The 27,096-nt window shown below is 37.6% G+C and overlaps 1 protein-coding gene across 2 annotated transcripts in view; it reads right to left on the bottom strand.

Annotated features, from left to right (window-relative positions):
• Nucleotides 1-27,096, bottom strand: part of XPR1 (xenotropic and polytropic retrovirus receptor 1) — a 203,362-nt gene that overhangs the window by 47,428 nt on the left and 128,838 nt on the right. For both annotated transcript variants that reach the window (XM_082658471.1, XM_082658472.1), the window contains exons 4-9: nt 21,557-21,780; nt 15,402-15,551; nt 15,049-15,132; nt 10,499-10,580; nt 936-1,126; nt 545-724 (exon numbers count right to left, since the gene is read on the bottom strand). In XM_082658471.1, the coding sequence (XP_082514597.1) occupies nt 545-724; nt 936-1,126; nt 10,499-10,580; nt 15,049-15,132; nt 15,402-15,551; nt 21,557-21,780 (911 nt within the window). The remainder of the gene's footprint in view (nt 1-544; nt 725-935; nt 1,127-10,498; nt 10,581-15,048; nt 15,133-15,401; nt 15,552-21,556; nt 21,781-27,096) is intronic.

The following is a 27,096-nucleotide window of genomic DNA, read 5'->3' as shown; positions in this document are numbered from 1 at the left end:
CTGAGACTGCTTGATTTTGAGATCATTAAGAAATAGGTAAAGTGGAAGAAGAAATGGAATTTATAAAGTCAATTTCTCAAATTAAACTTGGTGATCTGACAAGATATTCCTACTGCTTTTAGAGAACCAATATTTCATAAAATAAAAATGTTTGATTGACTACTTATAGCAATTTAACAGGAAAGTAATAGTTTTACCACTTAAAAAAAGGGAAAATTCTACATGTTATCACAGTTGATTAATCTTTAAAGTAATTAATTATGAATTACTAATTTGCAAAGTCATTTCAATATCTCGATACTTCATATTCCATTTTGGAGGAAAAAATGCATGAGTGCTTTTCCTAGGGCCACTGTTACTGCACAACATCAGGTGTACCCGCCATACTGCATTCTTTGCCCCTGGAGCTGGGGTACCACTCATTTAGACTACAATGTGAACATGCCTTCTGAAGTTGTGCAATACAGGAGTTTTGTTTTCATTCTGGAGGAAGCCAATGATCAATATACCACTCTAAAAATGATACACAAATTTCTGGACTTACCAGCAGTTTAAGCAGCCAAAACCGGGATTTATAATAGAAAGTTTTGGTGGGGTTGATGAGAAAGAAAACCATAAACCCATAAAGGACAAGTGGGTACACATATGTGGGGATGACACTAACTGGAGCAAAGAAGCATGCCAGAAGGCTCAGGCACCACAATATCCCGAGGAATCCAGCAATCTGATAAAGGATGGGAAAGACAAAAAGAAAGAAAATTATTTTTATCTCTACCATTACTTAAAAAATCTTTAATAAAACAGAGGTAAGAAAAATGTTTAATTATTACATCAACAATCCTCTTCAAATAGAAAATAGATTTTAGTACCCACTAAACCAGCTATATGGCTAATGTAAACTATATCCATGGGATTTTATGTCTTGCTTTGATTACCTCAAAGAGATGCTGATGAGACAAATTGCTTCTCGGATTAAGTTCAAAGATGAGCACATGATTTACTCCAGCCTGTCTCCAACCATACGTGTTGATGCCCAGTAGAAAAAGGAATTCAATCAGAAGAAAGCCACCGCGATAGATTCTTATCAAGGGCCAAATACTTCTATCTGTTTCAAGTTTAAATACAGCTGAAAGAATATCAACTAATTGGTTAGTTAGAAAATTTATAATGTCTCCATTAATTGTCTTTCTCTTAATTCTCAAGGATATAACCCTGGCATAAGAATTTTTAATAAATAAAACATAAACCTAGGTTATCTCAAGAGCCTGATAAACTTGCTTAGAGGTTCTTTCTCTTCTTCATTTCACTCTGCAAAATTCCACCAGAAAAATTTTCCTAAAATTTGACTTTCAGCATATTAGTCCATGGTGAAATAATTTAGAACCATCAGATCAGTTCTGTCAGCTGGGGATTTCTGGCATGACACAACTTCTTTGGCTTTGTTTTGTCCATCACTGAACTGGATATAGTAATGCCTAGCTCACAGCGTTACTATGAAAATTATAAGAAAGAGTATATATGAAAGCAATGTGAAAATTGAAATGTCATATAAATGACAACAATTAGTATTTATAGAATGCTTACTATGTGCTAAGGATTGTATTTTTACATATAACAATTCATCTAATCTTCACAATGGCTCTGTGAGTTAAAAACTATTATCTCCATTTGATTGATGAGAAAACTACAGCAGAGAGGTTAAGTAATTTGCTCAGGTTTACCAAGCTAGGATAAAGCAGAGCCAGGATTTTAACTCAGACAGTTTTGCTCCAAAGCCCATACTCTTAATTACTACATTCAATTGCTCATATGCCCATACAAACGTTCAGTATCACTACTATCCTATAGATCGCCAATAATTATAACATTCAAACGTTTCGGCCTCACAATTCAAGTTCTTCATAATCTGATCTCCAATTAAGTTTCCCAAACTTATAGTGCCCCTAAATTCTTATTTCCTGATAAATTTTATTATCCTTTTAACAAACTAATTTTGCTTATGTTGTCCCCTGTACCTAAAATGGCCTTGCTCTTTCTTTTGACCAATTCTATTTCTACTTATTACTTAAGAACCAGATTCTCATCTGTTCATAAATTTATTGAATCAATATGTTTCATTTTGAGCCTATTCTGTGCCAAACATTTCAATTTGGCTACCAATTTCTCAATTTTCCAAATAACTATAAAATTTACTGTTAGCGCTACTCATTTGAAATTTAATTATATACATCTTATATACTTAAATAACCATTTATTATTTATCTTTGTATTCTCTATAGCACATAGCACATTTAATAATTTAAAAATAACAAGGTTTAAGCCTTTGCTTTGGAGTCAAATACTACAGACCAGATTTCAAATCCTAGCTTTACTAGGGCAAATTATTAAATTTTTCTAAGTCTCAGTTTCTTTGTTGGTCAATGGGGAGAATATCTATTCTCGTAAGTTTGTTAAGAAGATTAAATCTGAACAATGTATACTAAATGCCTAAAACAGTACGTTTGGCCCATTTTTGAATATTCAGTATATATCAGTTTCTTTTTACTTGATGAAAATTCATTTTTTCATTAATTTGACAAATATTTATTGGGTGCCCATTATGTGTGACACCATTCTAAAAGCTGGAGATTCAGTAATGAACAACAGACAAAATACCTGTCTTCAGGCAACTTCTATTCTGTATAATGTCAGATAGTGAGATAAGTATTTTGACGGAAAAAAACGTAAAGAGATAAAGAATGTTAGGTGCTATTTTAGGTAGGGTGATCAAGAAAACTTCTCAGAAGATGACATTTGCAGGAACCTTAAGGAAATAGAGACTCAATCATGTGACTCTCTGGAGGAACAGGGCTCCAAGTAGAGGGAAAGTACAAAGGGCCTTAAGATAGGTATAAGCCTTGTGTAGTCCAGGAACAGGAAGAAGGCCAGGGCACTATGACTGGAATGAATGAGAGGTAAAGTGGCAAAAAGTTACCTACAGGCAGATCAGGTAGGACTTTGTCAAGACTTAAGATTTTACTCAGATGTATAAAGCCAATGAAAGGTTTTCCACATAATTGGTATGACCAGATTAATAATTTTAAAGGACTATTCTAGCTGTCATGTGAAGGACAGACTGCAAAGGAACAAGTATGGTAGCAAGAAGATTAGTTAGGAGGTTGAAAATAAAAATATATATATATGGTCTTACATCCTGATTCCTAACCAAAGACCACATATATAACAGTCAGGAAACAAAAATAATAAGTATAAATCCCAAAGAATACACAATTAAACTACTAGAGCTAATAAAATCAACAAAGTTGCAGAGTACAAGATCAACACAAAGGGACTTCCCTGGGGGCACAGTGGTTAAGAATCCTCCTGTCAATGCAGGGGACACGCGTTCGAGCCCTGGTCCAGGAAGATCCCACATGCCATGGAGCAACTAAGCCTGTGTGCCACAACTACTGAGCCCGTATGCCACAACTATTGAAGCCTGCACGCCTAGAGCCTGTGATCCGCAATAAGAGAAGCCACCACAATGAGAAGCCCAAGCACCGTAACGAAGAGTAGCCCCCACTCGCCGCAACTAGAGAAAGCCCGCATGTAGCAATGAAGACCCAACACAGCCAAAAAAAAAAAAAAAAGATCAACACACAAAATTCAGTTGTCCTTATATAAACCACCAATGAACAATCTGAAATGAAATTAAAAAAACAATTCCAATTATAACAGCAAACAAAAGAATAGAACACCAAGGAATAAATCTAACCAAGGAGGTGAAAGATTTGTACATTGAAAATTACAAAACACTGCTGAAAGAAATCCCATGTTCATGGATTGGAAGACTTGTTCAAATGGCAATGTTACCCAAAGTATTCTACAGATTCAATACAATCCATATAAAAATTCTAATGGCCTTTTTTTGCAGAAATGTCAAATCGATACTCAAATTCATATGGAATTGTAAGAGGCCCCAGAGAGCCAAAACAATATTGAAAAAAGAACAAAGTTGGAGAACTCACAATTTATGATTTCAAACTGTACTACAAAATAGTGTGGTACTGGCATAAAAAAAGATATATAGACAAATGGAATAGATTGAGAGCTCAGAAATAAACTTATACATCTATGGCTGATGGATTTTCAATAAGAGAACCAAGACTATTCAATGAAAAAGAATATTCTCTTCAACAAATGGTGCTGAGACATTTGGATACTCACATGCAAAAGAATGAAGTTGAATCCATACTTCACAGCATGTACAAAAATTAGTTCAAAATGAATCAATGAGCTAAATATAAGAGCTAAAACCATAAAACTCTTGGAAGAAAATATAAGGGTAAACCTTCAGGACCTTGGATTTGGCAATGGAAGTCTTAGATATGACACCAAAAGCATGAATAATACAACAACAAAAACAGATAAACTGGATTTCACCAAGTTAAAAAATTTTGTGCATCAAAGGACATTATCAAGAAAGTAAAATGACAATCTATAGAATGGGAGAAAATATTTGCAAATTATATATCTGATAAGGGTCTAGTATTCAGAATATATAAAGAACTCTAGTAACTTAGCTATAAGAAGACAACTCAATTTAAAGATGGGCAAAGACTTGGGTAGATATTTTTCCAAAGAAAATATACATATAGCCAATAAGCACATGAAAAGATGGTCAATGTCATTAGAAAAATGCAAATCAAAACCATAACAAGATACTACTTCAAACCCACTAGGATGGCTATAATTAAGAAAAAAAAAGGGAAATCACAAGTGTTGATGGGAATGTGGAGAAAATGGAACCCTCATAAATTGCTGGTGGAAACAGAAAATGATGGAGCCTCTGTGGAAAACAATTTGGTGGTACCTCAGAAGGTTAAAAAGCATTATCATATAATTAAGCAATTCCACTCCTAGGTATATATCCGAAAAAACTGAAAATGGGTACCCAAACAAATCCATGTATATGCATGTTCACAACAGCAAAACTCACATTAGCCAAAAGGTAGAAACAACACAGCATAGTTATATTCAGTTTTGGTGATACTACCAAACAGTTCTCCGAAGTACTATAGCCACTTCCACTCATTCACTTTCATATCTTCATGGTATTCCATTGTATAGGGGTAATGTCATTTATTTTCTTAAACAGTTCCTGATAGACATTTGAGCTGTTCCTAGGATTTTGCTATTATAAACAAAATAGTGGTGAATACCCCCCTTTCATATATGTCTTTGCACCCATGTACAAGTATGTTTATAAGATAAACTTTTAGAAATAAAATTGCTTAATCAAAGTGATTGTACTAAAAAATTTTTACATATGCTGCCAAATTATCCTCTAAAGAGACTGTGACAATTAATACTTTACCACTAGTGTATGAGTGCTTGCTATTTCACACTCTTATATGCACTTATTTTTTTTTTTACTTATTTATTTTTTTTGCGGTACGCAGGCCTCACTGTTGTGGCCTCTCCCGTTGCGGAGCACAGGCTCCGGACGCGCAGGCTCAGCGGCCATGGCTCATGGGCCCAGCTGCTCCGCCGCATGTGGGATCTTCCCGGACCGGGGCACAAACCCGTGTCCCCTGCATCGGCAGGCGGACTCTCAACCACTGCGCCACCAGGGAAGCCCCTTATACGCACTTAAAAAAAAAAATTTACTGGAATATAGTTGATTTACAATGTTGTGCTACTTTCTGCTGTACAGCAAAGTGAATCAGTTATACATATACACATATCCACTCTTCTTAAGATTCTTTTCCCATATAGGTCATTACAGAGCATTGAGTAGAATTCCCTGTTCTATACAGTAGGTACTTATTAGCTATCTATTTTATATATAGTAGGGTGTACATGTCAATCCCCCCTGGTAACCATAAGATTGTTTTCTACATCTGTAACTCTATTTCTGTTTTGTAAATAAGTTCATTTGTACCAATTTTTTAGATTTCACATACAAGCAATATCATACGATATTTGTCCTTCTCTGTCTGACTTACTTCACTCAATGACAATCTTTAGGTCCATCCATGTTATTGCAAATGGCATTATTTCATTCTTTTTTTATGGCTGAGTAATATTCCATTGCATATATATGTACCACATCTTCTTTACCCATTTCTCTGTTGATGGACGTTAGGTTGCTTCCATGTCCTGGCTATTGTAAATAGTGCTGCAATGAACACTGGGGTGCATGTATCTTTTCTAATTATGGTTTTCTCTGTGTATATGCCCAGGAGTGGGATTGCTGGATCATATGGTAGCTCTTTTTTCAGTTTTTAAGGAACCTCCATACTGTTCTCCATAGTGGCTGTACCAATTTACATTCCCACCAACAATGTAGAAGGGTTCTCTTATAGGCAGTTTAAATGGTCAAACTCTTGTCTTTGTCAAACCAGAAAGTGAAATATGATATATTATTATTATATCAATTCAGTACAGGTTACTAGGAAACTATAAGAACAAGTTTTAAAAAATCTGAACAGGTAACTTTTCATCTTCATAACACTAAATATCTGGAATATGTGAATTTCAGACAAATTATTAAATATCAGGTCATGTCCCCTTGAGAAACCATAGCAATTATGCACATTATTATTATTATTATTATTTTTGCAGTACGCGGGCCTCTCACTGCTGTGGCCTCTCCCGTTGCGGAGCACAGGCTCCGGACGCGCAGGCTCAGTGGCCATGGCTCACGGGCCCAGCCGCTCTGCGGCACGTGGGATCTTCCTGGACCGGGGCATGAATCCGTGTCCCCTGCATCGGCAGGTGGACTCTCAATCACTGCGCCACCAGAGAAGCCCACACATTATTTTTTTTAATGTGAATGTTTGAAAAAAAAAGAATCATGATTGTACATGCATTACTACTGCTGTGTTTCTCTCTCAATTTTCAACTCTGTTATCATTTACACAACCACTGGGAGATAAATAAGGATAGACAGCTGGCTTTAACTGTATTTACCCTGCCTCCCCCCATAGACACACAAAGATTAAACAAAGACGGGTTCTGAGGTGAGAGAACATAAATACGCAACACTAAATGCATAAAGCACACACATTAGAAAATAAATCAGATCATCTCACAAAAATGTAGGCTATACATATGAAAGAAAACAAAACCCCAACTTGCCCCTGAATTTAAGAAAACTTCATTTCAATTCATTCACATAAAAAGAATGAAGTTTATTTATCTATTCTTATGTCTTATTTAATGATGGTGACGATGATAACACCATGCTCATTTTGGAAAGAAAAGAAAAAATTTCACACACAGATGAGTAAAGTCTTCCCTGATGCTCTCATTTGAAAGTAATCACTTGTTCTCTTGAGCTGCTTAGAAAACACTTCTATTTTGTAGTGTATTATTATCGTTTTAATATATCTTAATCTCCCTCGTGTAATAAGCTTCATAAGGAAAGGAATTCTCTTATCTATCTTTAGACTCAAGATTATCAAGCATAATCAAGCATAATCATAGATACATAAAATTTACTTGTTGAATGAATTCTAATACAACCCTGTTCTTGTAAGGTATTAAGCTCATTTAACAAATGAGGAAATTGTTTCAGAGAAGTCATGTCTTTAAAGCCAAAACAATTAAGAAACAGTTGAGCTGGGACTGCAACCAGGCAAGGCCTTTTGTAGATAAGTCAGTGTTCTTTCCATAACAGCTAGCTTGATAATCTAGGGCTGGGCTTTTTATTGTAGTATTTCCATGCATTCTATATAAGTAAACTGCATTCATCCCTGAAGACACAGAGCTAGATTTAAATATGAACATAAAGTATACCAATATTAAAACATGAGCTTACAGTAGACAATAACACAGTTAATTTTTAGTAAAATTGGTGGGAAGGAGAACTCTAAACATACAAATGAAAATACACTGTTAATACGTAAAGTTCACACACTATCTAAAAGCCATTACAACCTGGGCTATAATTTTGTAATATGCAATTTGACAATCTTAATTAAGAAGAATGTTTATGAGGAATAATGAATTCAGTAAATTACTTCTTGAACATCTATATGTCTGGCACTGCCTTAGGAACTTGAAATACAAAAGTGAAAAATACATAGTCCCTGGAATCGAGAATAGTTTAAGTGTGACAGTGATATAAACCTTCCTTGTTCAAGCAGCATTATAATTACTAAAAGTCCAAAACAGATTATAATGGATATTTATACAATAACATCTATTTCTAAGTCATTTTCTGTGCAGACTTCACTGAACAGAATTTAATCCTTTATTAATGACTCACAGTTATTATAAGCACAAATACACAGACTCTTTTTTAAAAAAATAAGTTTATTTATTTTTATTTATTTTTGGCTGCATTGGGTCTTCATTGCTGCGTGCAGGCTTTCTCTAGTTGTGGCGAGTGGGGTCTACTCTTTGTTGAGGTGCAAGGGCTTCTCATTGCGGTGGCTTCTCTTGTGGAGCTCTAGGCATGCGGGCTTCAGTAGTTGTGGCACGTGGGCTCAGTAGTTGTGGCTTGCAGGCTCTAGAGCACAGGCTCAGTAGTTGTGGTGCACGGGCTTAGTTGCTCCGTGGCATGTGGGATCCTCCCGGACCAGGGCTCGAACCCATGTCCCCCTGCATTGGCAGGCAGATTCTTAACCACTACACCACCAGGGAAGCCCCAAGTACACAGACTCTTGGGGTATACCAGGATTATCTGCCCTTAAAGTAAAAGCCCTCAAATTCAAGAATCTTTGAGATATGTGTTTTTTTGCTGTTTGTGTGTTTTCTGTATATCATTTCATCTCTGTCCTTCTCTTCCATCCACTCAAACTTCAACCAACATTTTTTGAACCCTGCTATATCCCAGGCAATGTTTTAGGTGCTGGAGATACAATGGTGAACAGGAGAGACAAAAGCCAAGGCATTAAGGAATTTATATTCCAATGGGAAAGCAGATAATATGAAACAAAATATGTCACAAGTGCTCCAAAGAAAACTAATGTAGGCTAAAGGGATAGAACAGGCTATTTTAGGGTAGGCTGATCAGGGAAGGCCTTACTAAGGAGGTGGCATTTGAGTAGACACTACATGAAGTGAGGGAGTAAGCTATGTAGACATCTTGGGGAAGGGCCTTTTAGGCAATTGAAAGGGCTCATAGATGGGCTTGGTGTGTTCAAGGAATAGTAACAAAACAAATGTGGATGGAAACAGTGAAACCAAGTGAAACTGAGTGTGGGGAGGATGACAGAATATGAAGTTAGAAAGGCCCAAAGGGACGAGATCTTGCATACCATAGTAGGAACTTTCAATTTTATTGTAAGAGAAGCCATTTAATGGATTTTGAAGAGGAGAGTGACGTGATCTAACTTGCATCAAAAAGATACTGTTGACTATAGAGAGGCAAGAGTGGCTGTATGGAGACAAATTCAGGAGGCTGCTGCAGTGTACTAAGAAAGAAATGGTTGCTAGACAAGGATGGCACTGGTGGAGATGGTCAGATTCAGAGCATGTTTTGAAGACAGAGCAACAGGATTTGCTGATGGACTGGAGATGAGGTATGAGGGAAAAGAGAGGCTAAAGGTTTCTGGCCTGAGAAACTGATGAGAGGTGATGCTATATGGAAGAGAAAGCACATTTAGTGATAAAATAAATTTGTTCACATAAGTTTAAGATGCCTATTAGACATCTAAGTAACCAATCAGATATCATTCAGAGGAAACAGTATATAATTTGGGAGTTATTAGCATATAGATGATATTTATAGCCATAGGCTTCAATAAGATTGCCTAGCTAGGAAATGAATGTAGACAGAGAAAGATCTGAGCACTGAACCCAGTGGTACTTCCTAACATTTAGATGCCAAAAGAAAGCTAGAAAGGAGTCTGGGAAAAAACTGCCAGCAAAGTTTAATAAGAAAACCAGCAGAGTGTGGTTTCCCATCAAAATCAACTGAAGAGTTTCAAGAAGGAATGATCCACAATGTCAAAATGCTGCTGAGAGGTAAGTCAAATTCTGTTGGGAGGTTTAGTAAGATTATGCCTCCCTTGTTGTTACATCATTTCTTGATGTTGGGAATGTACTTGTTTCTAGCAATTCCTCCTACCTCTTTACAATTTTTAACTGCTATAGAATAGAATATTATATAATTAATTTTCTTAAAATTACATGCGAAGTAATTGTAAATAGGTTCTGGAAAGGATGTGAGAGTGTCTCCAAAAAGCAAAGTAAATGACCTTAGTGCATAAATTTTGTAAAATCTTATTTACTCTCATCTGTGATCAAGGGAGCTGAGGTTATTGATAACTAAACGCTGAAAATGATGGAGAATAAGGAGTCACAATCTAGCAATGTTTAAAGGGATAATTATATCCAAAGGGGAAAACAAACCAAAATAACCAACACCCACCCTCCCATCATTTATAAAAACAAAAAACTTAGCCCTGACAGATTTCTCTTTCAGTAGCTTTGGTAGTTTGGTAGAGGGACAGAATATGACATAAGCAGATTAGTAATAATTTAATTCAAAATTTAAACTACTCACCGGCAAGCACAAGGGTAATATTCAGTACAATGAATATTCCACAAAATAGGCCAACTCTAAAAGTAGTCCATGCTGGTGCAGGCTGTGGACAGAAAAATAGCATTTTGAGTAAAGGGCAAAATATTGAATACATTTAGTATACAGTGTAATAAATTAGCACTATAAGCCTCAAAGTTCTACCATGAACATATTTTATGATCTGAAGTTTTGTAAATCTGGACCAGGGAATCATCCTTCATTATCCAATAACACTAGAATTGAAGTGCCAGTTTATTCTAATTATTTTACAGAAATCTGTGTCACTAAATAAAGAGAATTAGAATCTCAGGCATCAAATTATATATATACTGAGTTTTCTTATAGGAGAGATTAAAGTGCAATTTCACTTTTACAGTGTGTACATATTTAAATTTTGTAAGTCAGTATTACTCAATTAGAGTTCACATATTTGGTACTATATAATTAAAGACAATGATAAAAATAAGAATACTCATTTTCTGAGTACTTACAGTATTATATTGGAGTACCTTAAAGTGAATTTTTAAATATACACTCATGTCAGAATCTCCAGGATGGGGGCTTTCCTGGTGGCACAGTGTTAAGAATCCGCCTGCCAATGCAGGGGACACCGGTTTGAGCCCTGGTCTTGGAAGAATCTACGTGCCATGGAGCAACTAAGCCCGTGTGCCACAACTACTGAGCCTGTGCTCTAGAGCTCTCACACCACAACTACTGAAGCCCACACCCCCTAGGGCCTTCATGCCACAACTACTGAGCCCACGTGCTGCAACTACTGAAGCCCACATGCCTAGAGCCCGTGCTCCGCAATAAGAGAAGCCATTGCAATAAGAAGCCCACACACCGCAATGAAGAGTAGCCCCCGATTGCCCCAACTGGAGAAAGCCCACATACAGCAACAAAGACCCAACGCAGCCAAAAAAAAAGAAAAAGAATCTCCAGAATGTGTACATGCAAAAATTATTTTTCTCTATTATAAATGTAATTTTAAATTTAGAAAATAATAAAAAGAAATCTACTGCTTTCCAAAATAAATAAAAGTGCCTGATACTTTAAACATAAATAGATGAGAAAAATGGAGAGATGATCTTATCAATTTAAATATTTGCTATGAATGTTATAAGAGAAATTGTAGTAGGTGATATTACATTTAAGATTCTTCAAATGTTTTCTAAAACACTTTAAATGAAAAAAAACACTGAGACTTACTCTGACTTATTATTCATCAGTAATAGATAACTCTATATTAGTTTAGGACTGAAAGCATTCAGAAGGAAGATGGTCATTTGTCTTTTTCAAAAAAAAATTTTTTAATTGTGTAATTTATCATATTTACAAAAGTGTGTGTGTGTGTGTGTGTGTGTGTGTGTGTGTGTGTATACACACACATATACATATAAATAATGTATTTGGACTATTAGAGACAATAATAAAAGGTACCTAAACCTATCACCCATCTTTAGAAGAGCACATTTCCATTTCTTTGAAATCCTTACCCCTTCCAGATCCAAAATCCTTCCCTCCTCACCAGAGATAACCATTTCCATGTTTTCTTTAGCTCTATCCCTTCTACATGCAGTCCTAAAGACTTAATTTTTCAAAATTAATTTCCTTATTTTTAACAGCTTTATTGAAATATAATTGACATACAATGAACTGCACATATTTAAAGTATAAAATTTGTGTCTTTCCTCTCTGGATGCTTTTAAGATTTTTCTTTAATTTTCAAGCAGTGTGACTATAATATGCCTGTGTTTTTTTGGTTTTTTTTGCAGTATGCGGGCCTCTCACTGTTGTGGCCTCTCCCGTTGTGGAGCACAGGCTCCGGATGCGCAGGCTCAGCGGCCATGGCTCACGGGCCTAGCCGCTCCGCGGCACGTGGGATCTTCCCAGACCGGGGCATGAACCTGTGTCCCCTGCATCGGCAGGTGGACTCTCAACCACTGTGCCACCAGGGAAGCCTCATGTGTGTTTTTTTTTAACTGTTTTTCTGACTAAATTGACATACAATAAACTGTACATATTTAAGGTGTACAAAATCTGATATTTTGACATATGTAAATGCCTATGAAACTATCACCATAACCAAGGCAATGAACATTGTCTATCATCCCCAAGAGTTTCCTTTTGGCCTTCTGTAATTCTTTTCCTCTTACCACATCCCATCCCACCTCCAGGCAACTGCAAACCTGCTTTCTGCCACTATATGTTAGTTGGCATTTTCCAGAGTCTTAGGTAAACAAAACCATAATATATATATTCTTTTTTGGTCTGGCTTATTTTTTCAGAATAATTATTTTGAGATGCATCATGTTGTTCCATATATCAAGGTTTATTTTTTTATTGCTGAGTAGTATTCCATTGTATGGATATACCACATTGTTTACCTATTCACCTACTGATAGACATTTGGGTTGTTACCGGTTCTAGGCTATTATGAATAAAGCTGCTATGAACGTTTGTTTTTATATGAACATATGCTTCATTTGTCTTGGGTAAATACTAAGGAGTGTAATGGCTAGATCTCACTGCAGGCGAAGGTTTAACTTTTTAAGAAACTGCCAAATTCTTTTCCAGTGTGGTTATATCATTTTATACTCCACCAGCAGCATATGCGATATCAGAGTTCTTGGTCCTCCAAGTTTCAGTATGTCAATCTTTTTAATTTCAGTCATCCTAATAGGTGTGTGTTATCCCATTGTGGTTTTATTTGCATTTCCCTATTAATGATACTAAGCATCTATTCACATGCTTATCTGCCACCCAGACATCTTTGGTTAAGATCTTCTGACGATTTTTAAGTTGGGTTGTTTGTTTTCTTATTATTGAGTACTAGAGTTCTTTATATGTTCTGGGTACAAGTCTTTTATCAGATATATTTTTAAAATATTTTCTCCTAGTCTGTTGCTTTTCATTCTCTTAACGTTGTCTTTTGAAGAGCAGGAGTTTTTAATCTTGGTGAAGTGCTTTTGGTGTCATTTCTAAAAAATCTTTGCATAACCCAAAGTCACCAGGACTTTCTCCTATATTTTCTTCAAAAATTTGTAGTTTTAGGTTTTCATTTAGGTCAATGGTACATGTAAAATTAATTTCTATACATGGTATGAAGAATGTATGGAAGTTGTGCGTTTGGTTTTTTTTTTAGCATATGAAAGCCAATTGCTCCAGCCCCATTTGTTGAAAAGACTATCCTTTCTCCAGTGAACTGCCTTTGCATATTTATTGAAAATTAATTGTTCATATATTTATTGGTCTACTTTTGGATTCTCTATTCTGTTCCATTAATCTATTTGCCTATCCTGACACTAATAACACACTGTCTTGATTACCATAGCTTTAATAAGATTGATACCACATAGTGTTAATCCTTCAACTTAGTTGTTCCAAAGTTGTTCTGGCTATTCTTGGTCCTTTGTACTTTCATATAAATTTAAAAATTTGCTTAATAATTATTTTTTAAAAGCCCTGTTGAGATTTTGAGTTAGTTTGTGTTGTATCTATGAATCCATTTAGGAAGAAATGATATTTTAAAAATACTGGGTTTTCTAACTTCTCTCATGTATCTGTCTTCTTTAATTTCTCAATAGTGTTTTATAGTTTTCAATGTAAAAGTATTGCACATCTTTTGTCAGATTTAACCCTAAATATCTATGTATTGATCTTGTATTCTGCAATCTTGCTAATAAAGTCAGTAATTAGCTCTAGTAGCTATTCTATAGAGTCACTGGATTTTCTAAATAGGTCATCATGTCATTGGCAAAAAAAAACAAACGAAACAAACCCCACCAGTTTTACTTCTTTCTTTCTAATCTAAATGCCTTTTATTTCTTTTTCTTACCTTACTACACTGGCCATAATCTCCAGTACAATGCTGAATAGAAGTGGTAAGAGTGAATACACTTGTCCCTAGTTAGGGAGAAAGCATTCAGTGTTTCATCATTAAGTATGATATTAGTTTTAGGTTTTTCATAAATACCTTTTATTGGGATGAGGAAGATCTTTCTGTTATTCATTTCCATTCCATTCTGGTCACAGAACATATTTTCTATGATTTAAATCCTTTTAAATTTACTGAGATTTAGTTTATGACACAGAAGATACCACTTAAATGTCTTTTGGTATAACTACTATGTAGATATCATTTAACAAATGCTTTTTTAGGCACAACGATTGCATTTTAGAGGAAAGTATGTAGTAGCCCAGACTATCTGAAGCCCTCCCACTCCCATATCATCAGATAAATATCTCATCTTAATCAGTTGGTCTGACGAAGTTAGCATGTCAGTAAGAATAAACAAGAGAAGTAGTACAGGATAAGAAGAGAAAGGTGGGAAGACATTACAATTTATTATGAAGTGAGATCTGGCAACTAATTTTTTAAAGTGAAAATAGCAATAGTAATAAACACTTATAAACTTTGGCTGAAACCTTTTTTAAAGTAATGAAACTAGTATATTTTATCAGCTAACAGATCATGTTGATTATTCAATAGGTAAAATGAACCAACCAAACAACTGGAAACAAATACGAACCTGAGCAGCTCCCAAAGGGGGAACACGTAAACGCTTCATAGCTTTTTGTCTGTCACCATCTTCAAGTTCATTGGTCACTACAGCCTAAAAGACACATTGTTAACTTTTAACACAGGTTATACTGAACTTGAGTATTGCATAAATAATTCTGAACCATTTATACATATGGTATTCTGATAACCCCCTGGTGAATATATACTGAATAAAGCAGAAGAAAAAATCATGAGTAAGAATGTATGTATTTAAAGCAAGCAACTAATAACAAAAGGAGAATAAAAATGAGGAGTTATTTCATTAAAAATAAGACATTAATATTATTGAAAATATGTGGTATATAAGTGAGATTCCTGTACCTCAGTTTCAGAGATGAGCTGGTTGATTTTCTTGCATGTATAAAATGGGGCTACTTCTACATGAGCCACTCGCCAATCTGCTCCACGAGATGTTTCCAGGATCTTGTCATGCTTTTTAAGGATTTTTCGGAACCCTGTAAAATTCAGATTCTACAGAAAGAAATGAGAAACACTACTATAATTTCCACCACCATGAGAGAAGATGAAAAATAATAAGCCCTTTGTGTTGACTGAGTTGACTGAAGATTGAGTACTGAGGGAAATGGCAATGCTTTCATAAAAGCATGTACTATAAAAAGATAAGACTCTTCTTTCTTATTTCATTTATTCATTTCAAGGTAGTATGCTATCAGTAATACAAAGAAACTCTGGATTATGAACCCTATTATTTCTATTTCATGTAAATTAATGGAAGTCTTAAACTCAAAACATTTTTATTTCCATTTTCCTATGTACAACTGTTTTCAAAATAGTTAATTTATGTTATTTTGCTTCTTTGATCAAAAGCATATATTCAGAAAATCCTCTGGATTTATCATGAACTGAATACATTTATTAGTTCTTTGCTTTTTGCAGGCCTGGTATAGCTATGTATTTCCCCCTGCTATGTATGAACAAGCACAGGAAATGGATAATCATCTATCTTTCTTAACTTTTGTTTCCATCCATTCTGTTTGGGGATGGGTGTGCAAAGAGTCAGTGGAAAAGAAGAAGTGATCATACTTACAGGGTTTTGCTGATAACGGGTAGGAGCTTGTACTTTTCCTGCATTTCTACAATATCAAAATACTATACTTTTCTATATTCTCAAATCCTGTTGTTCTTTAATCAACAGACAAAAAAGCACGAAACTGTGGATTTGCAAGGTTCTTTAAATCAGAGGTCTCCCAAATTTGACCATATATCACCATCAGTAAAAAAAAAAATTGAGCAGTCACTCCAAATTAGGTTTTGCTTGCTTGCCTGTTTGTTAATATTTTTTTTCATACTTTAATGGGTCATCTTAAACTCTCCTTGCGTGTATACACCATGATTTGGAGACTGCTTTCTTTTTTTTTTTTTTTTTAAACATCTTTATTGGAGCATAATTGCTTTACAATGGTATGTTAGTTTCAGCTTCACAACAAAATGAATCAGTTATATATATACATATGTTCCCATATCTCTTCCCGCTTGCGTCACCCTCCCTCCCACCCTCCCTATCCCACCCCTCCAGGCGGTCACAAAGCACCGAGCTGATCTCCCTGTGCTATGCGGCTGCTTCCCACTAGCTATCTACCTTACGTTTGGTAGTGTATACATGTCCATGCCTCTTTATTGCTTTGTCACCGTTTACCCTTCCCCCTCCCCATAGCCTCAAGTCCATTCTCTAGTAAGTCTGTGTCTTTATTCCTGTTTCACCCCTAGGTTTTTCATGACATTTTTTTTTTCTTAAATTCCATATATATGTGTTAGCATACGGGTCTCTTGTAGACAGCAAATATATGGGTCTTGTTTTTGTATCCATTCAGCCAATCTGTGTCTTTTGGTGGGAGCATTTAGTCCATTTACATTTAAGGTAATTATCGATATGTGTGTTCCCATTCCCATTTTCTTAATTGTTTTGGGTTTGTTATTGTAGGTCTTTTCCTTCTTTTGTGTTTCTTGCCTAGAGAAGTTCCTTTAGCAGTTGTTGTAAAGCTGGTTTGGTGGTGCTGAACTCTCTCAGCTTTTGCTTGTCTCTAAAGGTTTTAATTTCTCCATCAAATCTGAATGAGATCCTTGCTGGGTAGAGTAATCTTGGTTGCAGGTTTTTCTCCTTCAACACTTTCAATATGTCCTGCCACTCCCTTCTGGCTTGCAGAGTTTCTGCTGAAAGATCAGCTGTTAACCTTATGGGGATTCCCTTGTGTGTTATTTGTTGTTTTTCCCTTGCTGCTTTTAATATGTTTTCTTTGTATTTAATTTTTGACAGTTTGATTAATATGTGTCTTGGCGTATTTCTCCTTGTATTTATCCTGTATGGGACTCTCTGTGCTTCCTGGACTTGATTAACTATTTCCTTTCCCATATTAGGGAAGTTTTCAACTATAATCTCTTCAACTATTTTCTCAGTCCCTTTCTTTTTCTCTTCTTCTTCTGGAACCCCTATAATTCGAATGTTGGTGCGTTTAATGTTGTCCCAGAGGTCTCTGAGACTGTCCTCAGTTCTTTTCATTCTTTTTTCTTTATTCTGCTCTGCAGTATTTATTTCCACTATTTTATCTTCCAGGTCACTTATCCGTTCTTCTGCCTCAGTTATTCTGCTATTGATCCCATCTAGAGTACTTTTAATTTCATTTATTGTGTTGTTCATCGTTGCTTGTTTCATCTTTAGTTCTTCTAGGTCCTTGTTAACTGATTCTTGCATTTTGTCCATTCTATTGTCCATTCTATCTCCAAGATTTCGGATCAACCTTACTATCATTATTTTGAATTCTTTTTCAGGTAGACTGCCTATTTCCTCTTCATTTGTTAGGTCTGATGGGTTTTTATCTTGCTCCTTCATCTGCGGTGTGTTTTTCTGTCTTTTCATTTTGCTTATCTTACTGTGTTTGGGGTCTCCTTTTTTGCAGGCTGAAGGTTCGTAGTTCCTGTTGTTTTTTGTGTCTGTCCCCAGTGGCTAAGGTTGGTTCAGTGGGTTGTGTAGGCTTCCTGGTGGAGGGTACTAGTGCCTGTGTTCTGGTGGATGAGGCTAGATCTTGTCTTTCTGGTGGGCAGGTCCACGTCTGGTGGTGTGTTTTGGGGTGTCTGTAGACTTATTATGATTTTGGGCCGCCTCTCTGCTAATGGGTGGGGTTGTGTTCCTGTCTTGCTAGTTGTTTGGCATAGGATGTCCAGCACTGTAGCTTGCTGGTCGTTGAGTGAAGCTGGGTGCTGGCGTTGAGATGGAGATCTCTCGGAAATTTTTGCTGTTTGATATTATGTGCAGCTGGGAGGTCTCTTGTGGATCAGTGTCCTGAAGTTGGCTCTCCCACCTCAGAGGCACAGCACTGACTCCTGGCTGCAGCACCAAGAGCCTTTCATCCACACGGCTCCTTAATTTGGGGTGATTGGTTGTCTATTCAGGTATTCCACAGATGCAGGGTACATCAAGTTGATTGTGGAGCTTTAATCCGCTGCTTCTGATGCTGCTGGGAGAGATTTCCCTTTCTCTTCTTTGTTCTCACAGCTCCCAGGGGCTCAGCTTTGGATTTAGCCCCGCCTGTGCGTGTAGGTCGCCGGAGGGCGTCTGTTCTTTGCTCAGACAGGACGGGGTTAAAGGAGCCGCTGATTCGGGGGCTCTGGCTCACTCAGGCCCGGGGGTAGGGAGGGGCACGGAGTGTGGGGCGGGCCTGCGGCGGCAGAGGCCGGCGAGACGTTGCAGCCTGAGGCGCGCCTGTGCGCTCTCCCGGGGGAGTCGTCCCTGGATCCCGGGACCCTGGCAGTGGCGGGCTGCACAGGCTCCCTGGAAGGGCGCGTGGCTAGTGACCTGTGTTCGCACACAGGCCTCCCGGTGGCGGCAGCAGCGGCCCCAGCGTCCCACGTCTGCCCCCGGGCTCCGCACTCTTAGCCGCAGCCCGCGCCCGTCCCTGGAGCTCTCCCAAGCAGCGTTCCCAATCCCCTCTCCTCGTGCACCAGGAAACAAAGAGGGACGTAAAAGTCTCTTGCCTCTTCGGCAGTTCCAGACTTCTCCCCGGACTCTCTCCCGGCCAGCCGCGGTGCACTAACGCCCTGCAGGCTGTGTTCGCCGCCAACCTCAGTCCTCTCCCGGCGCTCCGACAAAAGCCGGAGCCTCAGCTCCCAGTCCCGCCCGCCCCGGCGGGCGAGCAGACAAGCCTCTCGGCTGGCGAGTTCCGGTCGGCCCGATCCTCTGCGCTGGAATCTGTCCGCTTTGTCCTCCGCACCCCTGTTGCTGTGCTCTCCTCCGCGGCTCCCAAGCTCCCCCACTCCGCCTCCCGAAGCCTCCACCCGCGAAGGGGCTTCCTAGTGTGTGGACACTTTTCCTCCTTCACAGCTCTCTCCCGCTGGTGCAGGACCCGTCCCTATCCTTTTGTCTCTGTTTAGTTTTTTCTTTTGTCCTACCCAGGTACGTGGGGGGTTTCTTGCCTTTTGGGAGGTCTGAGGTCTTCTGCCAGCGTTCAGTAGATGCTCTGTAGGAGTTGTTCCATGCGTAGCTGTATTTCTGGTGTATCTGTGGGGAGGAACGTGATCTCCGCGTCTTACTCTTCCGCCATCTTCCTGGAGACTGCTTTCAATTCATTTTCCTTTCTCATCATTTTCAAAATAAATGTATTCTTACAGGATAGACAGTCTCAAAGGATAAAGGACAGATCAGAACTTTTATAATTAACAATTATTTTCAAGAAGCTTTTTATAATGACCCAAAACAAAAACTTCTGGCAAAGTTAATAAAGTAAAATTTAACAAGGGTATTTCCCTGTAAAATTTAACAAGGGTATTTCCCTGTAACTTTTATAATTAACAATTATTTTCAAGAAGCTTTTTATAATGACCCAAAACAAAAACTTCTGGCAAAGTTAATAAAGTAAAATTTAACAAGGGTATTTCCCTGTAATATTACACAGGAATTCCTGTGTAATATTACACAGGAATATGAAATGTTAATATTTTATATCACTACAAGCAAGAAGAAACACATTTCTGTTTCTTTTTAAAGATAAATTATAAAGCTATGGGTAAATTTCAAAGGAAAGGAATTTCCCATCATATATATCTTATATAATTACTTTCCTATTCTTCTAAAGTTATTTTCTGAGTTATGTTAAATGTTAAATATGAATGTTAAATATTAACATTGAATGTTAATGTTAAAATATTATTATGTTAAATATTAACATGTTAAAATATTAAATGTTAAAATATTAATGTTGAATGTTAAAATATTAAATGTTAAATGTTAAAATATTAAATCACCAAAAAAGAAAGCAGAATTATGAAAGGGAAAGATGGAAATAAGTACATGCATTAAACTTAGATTACTACAGATACGGCACTATAATTACTTTTTTTTTTTTTTTTTGGCGGTACGCAGGCCTCTCACTGTTGTGGCCTCTCCCGTTGCGGAGCACAGGCTCCGGAAGTGCAAGGTGAGTGGCCATGGCTCACGGGCCCAGCCACTCTGCGGCATGTCAGATCTTCCCAGACCGGGGCACGAACCCGTGTCTCCTGCATCGGCAGGCGGACTCTCAACCACTGTGCCACCAGGGAAGCCCTATAATTACTTTTTATTTTAAAATTCCAATATTTACCCATGGTAATACTTGTATTATATAACCTCTAGTTTTTATATAGTGTATGATCCTGTGATGATCTTAACCAGATTAGAAGTAATAATCAAAAGAATAAAATGGAAAAATAATAGCACATAAGGTCTCTTTAAAGATTAGGGAGATGCTTTTGCCCATTTAAATGTTTATTATTTAATGAATAATCTGTTTTTCAATATATTCTTTATAGATTTAACTATGTGAACAAATCTATAAAGAATTACAAATGAATAAATGCCAAGCATCTCCATAATTTAGCATACCTGGTAATTCAACTTTTTAGGTTGGGTTTTAAAATTTCTTTTCTTTCCCAAGTTTTGTTTTAGTTTTTGTTTTAAATACAGTCATATTGCAGCCTGTGGATAATAAAACTGAAAGGGTTCTCAGTGGAAAGTTGAAAAGTCAGTATCTTTTACACTATTAGTGTTAGTTGCAGGAAAGTTAACTATACAGCTGCTTTCATGGAAATTTTGCTGTGGTGGAATATAAAAGTTCTTACATAGCCAGCAGCGGTTGGGTAGACATACATTATTTCTTATTTCTACTCATTACTTAGAGATGCCTCTAAAAATAGGAAGCAAACTATTACTCTTTGAGTCAAGGGCTACTCCTGAATACCGTACAAAAAGGTTTTGGAAAACTGATCTTCAAAAACAGAAGTTTTGTTAACATTATTTTACCATCTCTGATAACCTGGTTTTTAGCCAATTAAGAACCTTTGAAATCCCAATAAGAACAGAAAGAATAATGACATGCTAAGAATTTCCCTTTTTGGATTGACCCATTAGTAGAGCTCAAGGAAATTCCATTTATTTTAATTTCTCAATCATTTAAAGGTTCTATCCTCCACAGTAAAAAATGAAGTACCTGATAGTTCTGCAGCAGGATAAGACTGAGGTAGAACTCGCTGAAGGCCAGTTTAAGGTCTTTAAGATTCCTATGTTGGACACGTTCCTCATGGGACAGGTGGAAGACTGGCTTTCTGCGTTGTCGCAGTGTAGTAACACCAGTGCTTTCTTTCTGTGCATCCAGTGATGACTGAAGTTCATTCTGAAGTGTAGCAAACCTGCGCTGAGCCTCTGCGAGCTTTTCTGTAAGAAGTAAAACAGAACTGTCAAATCATCAAGATAAAAAAGCTGGTAAAAGTTCTCACTGACGTCTGAATTTTTACTAATTAGTCTGTTTCCCTAAAATTTCTAGGGAAAAAAATGCTACATTTAATATTTAGAACTAGATAGGAAAAACATGTTTCAGTGTAATACCCTCCTTTCATTCTACCCCACACTTCCCCTCAGCAAAACCTCAAGTGTACCCTTTCTTTTTACAGATGAAGACTGAAGACACAGAATTTAAAAGCCGTGAAGAGTGAGAATACAAAATGGTACAGCCGCACTGTAATTTGGAAAACAGTCTGGCAGTTCTTAAAAAGTTAAACATAGAGTTACCTTAAGATCCAGCAATTCCACTCCTAGGTATATAACCAAGAAAACTGAAAATATACATGCACACAAAAACTTGTACACATAACACAAACTGGGACTCATAATAGTCAAAAAAGTGGCAACAAACCTAATGTCCATTAACTGATGAATGGATAAGCAAAATATGGTATATATGTACAATGGAATATTGTTCAGCCATAAAAAAAGAATGAAGTATTGATACATGCTAAAACATGGATGAATATTGAAGATATAATGCTCTAAGTGAAAGACACCAGACATAAAATGCCACAAAATTGTGTGATTCCACTTATATGAAATGTCTAGAACAGACAAGTCCACAGAGACAGAGAGCAGATGAGTGGTTGGCAGGGCCTGGGGGGAGGGAGGAATGAGGAGTGACTGCTAATGGGTACAGGGTCTTTTTGGGGTGATGAATGTTCTGGAATTAGATTGTGGTGATGGTTGTACAACCTTGTGAGTATTTATGCTTTGAATCTCTCTCCTCAGGAATAGCTCATTCCCTTTTAAGAGCTCACATGAGTAAGTCAGGCTTACCTGGAATAATCTCACTTTCTTAAAGTCAATTGATTTGAGACCTTAATTATACCTGCAAAATCCTTTATAGCAGCACCTAGGTTAGTGTTTGATTGAATAACTGAGAGAAAGTATGTGTATATCAGGGGGAAGGGATTTTGGAGGGCACCTTAGAATTATGCCTACCACATACTTTGAACTGATGCAAATTTCTGAAGACTCCAAATGCCATTTGGTCCCGCAGTCAAAATGGAGATATACAGTTGTTCAAGTGATAGATGGAATATTAGCCCAAGTTTAACTCAGTGGACCCAGTTGGTTCACAGGCTCACACTATGATTATATTTCCAGTTCTGGAATGTATAACTGGAATACAAATACTGGGCTACTGGTGGAATCTCCACATTTGACTCTGACCCAGGAGAGGAAGGGCTAGTGGAAGTTCTGGAATTTCTCCCTATCAAGATAGTAAGCCAAAAGCACAAACATATCCCTAGGGGAACTTCAGAGATTAGTGCCACCACCAGGGATGATGTTATCTATCACATCTCCATTTAACTCATCTGGTTAGTCTGTGCAGAAGTTGGACGAATCTTGAAGAATGAGTGTGGATTATTGTTAAACTTAATCAATAATGGTCACCCTGAAGGCAGCTGCTATTCTAGATGTGGTATTATCACTGGTGCAAATCAACACAGCCTCTAGCACCTGGTATGAAACTATGCATCAAATAATGCAGCTACTTACCTGGCAGCAGAGGCTAGCAATGAGCTCCAGAAATGATACCATTCCTCATTGGAACTGACTAACCACCTAGCGGCAGGTTGCATGCACTGGATGCAGGGGGCAGAGATTTGTCCTCTTTGGAACAAGTGCTTTCTTTATACGGATGTGCCTTCCCTGCTTCTAATGCTTCTGCTAGCACCACTATCAACTGGAATGCCTTATCCATTTTCAAGGTGGTAAAGCAATGAGCATATCTATGGAATAAAACGGTTTTATCACATACCCAGAAATAGCTGGCCTAACATAAAGGCTTACTGAAATGAGTTGGGAGACAAAACTCTCAAAGGTTGGGGTTCTGTCTTTCAGAATGCAGTACTGAGACCATTATTTGGTTCTATCCTAACCACAGCCAAAATTCAGTCTAGGAATGAAGGGGTGGAAGTAGGAGTGGCTCCTTTCACTATTATATCTAATAATCCACTCAACCTGCAACTTGAGCTCTGCCTGTTGGTTAGTCCTCAAGAGGAAATGCTTCTATCATAGGAATACAACAATGGTTCTGTTGAATTGGAAGATGAGACTGCCACCTGGCCTTTTTTGGACTCATCATACCATTGAACCAGTAGGCAAAGAAGGTGTTTACTAGTTAAAGTGATTCTGATTACCAAGGGGAATAGATAACACAACAGTAGCAATGAGCATTGTGTCTGCCACCCAGGAGACTTCCTGGAACACATCCTAGTACTTCCATGACCAATAACAGAAGTTAATGGAAAACTAAAGCAATCAAAAAAAGACAGAATTACTAAGGATTCAGCCCCTTCAGGAATTAAAGTTTCGGTTATCCCACCCAGTAAAGAACCCTCACCAACTAAGGTACTGGCTGAGGGCAAAGGAAATATGGAATGGGAAAAAGCAAATAACAGATATCAACTATCACTTCTTGACCTTCTTGTTCTGTCTTTTACATACCTTGTATTTTCCTCTCTATCTCTGTGCTGCATTCTGAGTTACTACTTCAACACTACCAGTTTATAAATTCTCTTTTAAGGTCTAACTAACTTACAGTTTAATTGATTAAGATATTAATTTAAGTAATTATATTGTCATTTAAAAATTTCTAATTTTTTTTTTTTTTTTTTTTTTTTTGCGTACATGGGCCTCTCACTGTTGTGGCCTCTCCCGTTGCGGAGCACAGGCTCCGGACGCACAGGCTCAGCGGCCATGGCTCACGGGCCCAGCCGCTCCGCGGCATGTGGGATCTTCCCGGACCAGGGCCCGAACCCATGTCCTCTGCATCGACAGGCGGACTCTCAACCACTGCGCCACCAGGGAAGCCCTAATTGGTTATTTTTAAAAGTCAATTTTGATAGTTTCTTATTCTTTGCTCATGGTTTTGATACTTTCTTTTATGTCTATAGCCATATTAAGTATATGTTTTATTTTGTACCTGATAATTTGCATATCCTATACAGCAGGAGTCCCCAACCCCCAGGGAACTGGGCCACACAGCAGGAGGTGAGCAGCGAGCAAGCCAGCAAAGCTTCATCTGTATTTACAGCCGCTCCCCATCACTCGCATTACTGCCTGAGCTGCGCCTCCTGTCAGATCAGTGGCGGCATTAGATTCTCATAGAAGTGCAAACCCTACTGTGAACTACACACGCGAGGGATCTAGGTTGCGCGCTCCTTATGAGAATCTAATGCCTGATGAGAGGTGGAGCTGAGGCAGTGATGCTAGTGCTGGGGAGCGGCTGCAAATACAGATTATCATTAGCAGAGAGGTTTGACTGCACAGAGACCATAAAAAATCAACTGCTTGCAGACTCATATCAAAACCCTATCAGTGAGTGTCAAGTGAAAACAAGCTCAGGGCTCCCACTGATTCTGCATTATGGTGAGTTGTATAATTATTTCTATTATTGTTACGTTGTAATATATAATGAAATAAAGTGCACAATAAATGTAATATGCTTGAATCATCCCCAAACCATCCCCTGCCCCCCCAGTCCGTGGAAAAACTGTCTTCTGTGAAACCGGTCCCTGGTGCCAAAAAAGGTTGGGGACCACTGCTATACAGCTTTTAAGTGTTTTGTAGTCTTCCATAATTGTAAGAAATGGAACTATTCACCTATATTCAAATTTCACATTTAAGTCAAAGGGAAAATGAATCTAGGGTTTTTTTAAAATACAAGTTAAGCATTTCTATTGCATATGTGTTTGTCTTATTATCCTCATGATCAAAAACAGTATAGAACTTCTTGGTTCACAGTGCACTTTACATCTCAGCAATTTTTTCATGATGCTCCTAGGCCGAAAAATATACCAAACACTTCTATTAAGTAGTTAGGTTCAAACAACTTAAGTATTTACGTCCCAACCACTTCATAGCTATTTGCAAAAATATTATACACAAATACAAACACATATATAATGAAAGAATGTGAAGGTTTATCCAAAGTCCACTATAAATTATTATGCTAATTAAAAGCCTCAGGTAATTTAGTAAGATCGAAAAGCCAGAATATCCTAAGTAGCATGAATGATCAACTTTTGTTGTTAAAACATTAAAACATGAGTTTGCTATTTGTTTAGCTTCCTTAGCCAGAGTTGTCAATACATAAATTTTGTAATTATTTACATCTTTCAGTACAAGGATATTAAAAATGTAAGAAGCCCCAAAAAATGGATAGAAAAAGAACCTGTATGCCAGCAATAAGCCAACAAACAGCCTCTCCATCTGGCAAACTCCTTACTCATTTTACATGGTTAATCATAAATATCATTTTCTATGTAAAATTCTTCTTGTCTAACAACTCTCAGTCACAATTTGAAGCTCCTTCAAGGCTCTCATGGGACTACATATATGCATACATAGAACACTGCATACAATTCTTTGTTTATATTTTTGCTTTATTTACTAACTGTGAGCTCTCTGAGGGCAATGGTTCTATAATCCTCATCTTTTATGATGAACAATTTTTTTACTCTTTTTGTTAAATCCTTTTTTTTTTTTAGATGTTGGGGGTAGAAGTCCATCAATTAATTTATTTATTTTTGCTGTGTTGGGTCTTCGCCTCTATGTGAGGGCTTTCTCCAGTTGTGGCAAGCGGGGGCCACTCTTCGTTGCGGTGCACGGACCTCTCACTATCGCGGGCTCTCTCGTTGCAGAGCACAAGCTCCAGATGCGCAGGCTCAGTAGTTGTGGCTCACGGGCCTAGTTGCTCCACGGCATGTGGGATCCTCCCAGACCAGGGCTCGAACCCGTGTCCCCTGCATTAGCAAGCAGACTCTCAACCACTGCACCACCAGGGAAGCCCCTAATATCTTTTCTTCAGGTATGTTTTACATACCATAAAATTCACCCACTGTAAGCATAAAGTTTGCTGATTTTTTAGTAAATCTGTAGAGTTGTACAATCATCACCACAATCCAATTTTAGAACAGTTCCATTACCTCATACACTTCTGTCATGGTTGCTGGCTGTTGATCCTCACTCCCACCCCCAGGTAACCACTGATCTGCTTTCTCTGTCTACAGATTTGCCTTTTCTGGACACCTTATATAAAGGAATCATACAATATGTAGTCTTATGTGTCTGTCTGGCTTCTTTAACTTAGCATGATTTTGAGGTTCATTCATTTTGTATGAAACTACTTTTCATTATCAGTAGTTTGTTCCTTTCATTGATGAACTGTTTTTC

The sequence above is a fragment of the Grampus griseus genome, assembly GCF_964374135.1.
Source record: "Grampus griseus genome assembly, chromosome: 1".
NCBI classification, from domain to species: Eukaryota; Metazoa; Chordata; class Mammalia; order Artiodactyla; family Delphinidae; genus Grampus; species Grampus griseus.
The sequence above is the reverse complement of the archived record's forward strand: the minus strand, read 5'-3'. Positions and strand labels throughout refer to the sequence as shown.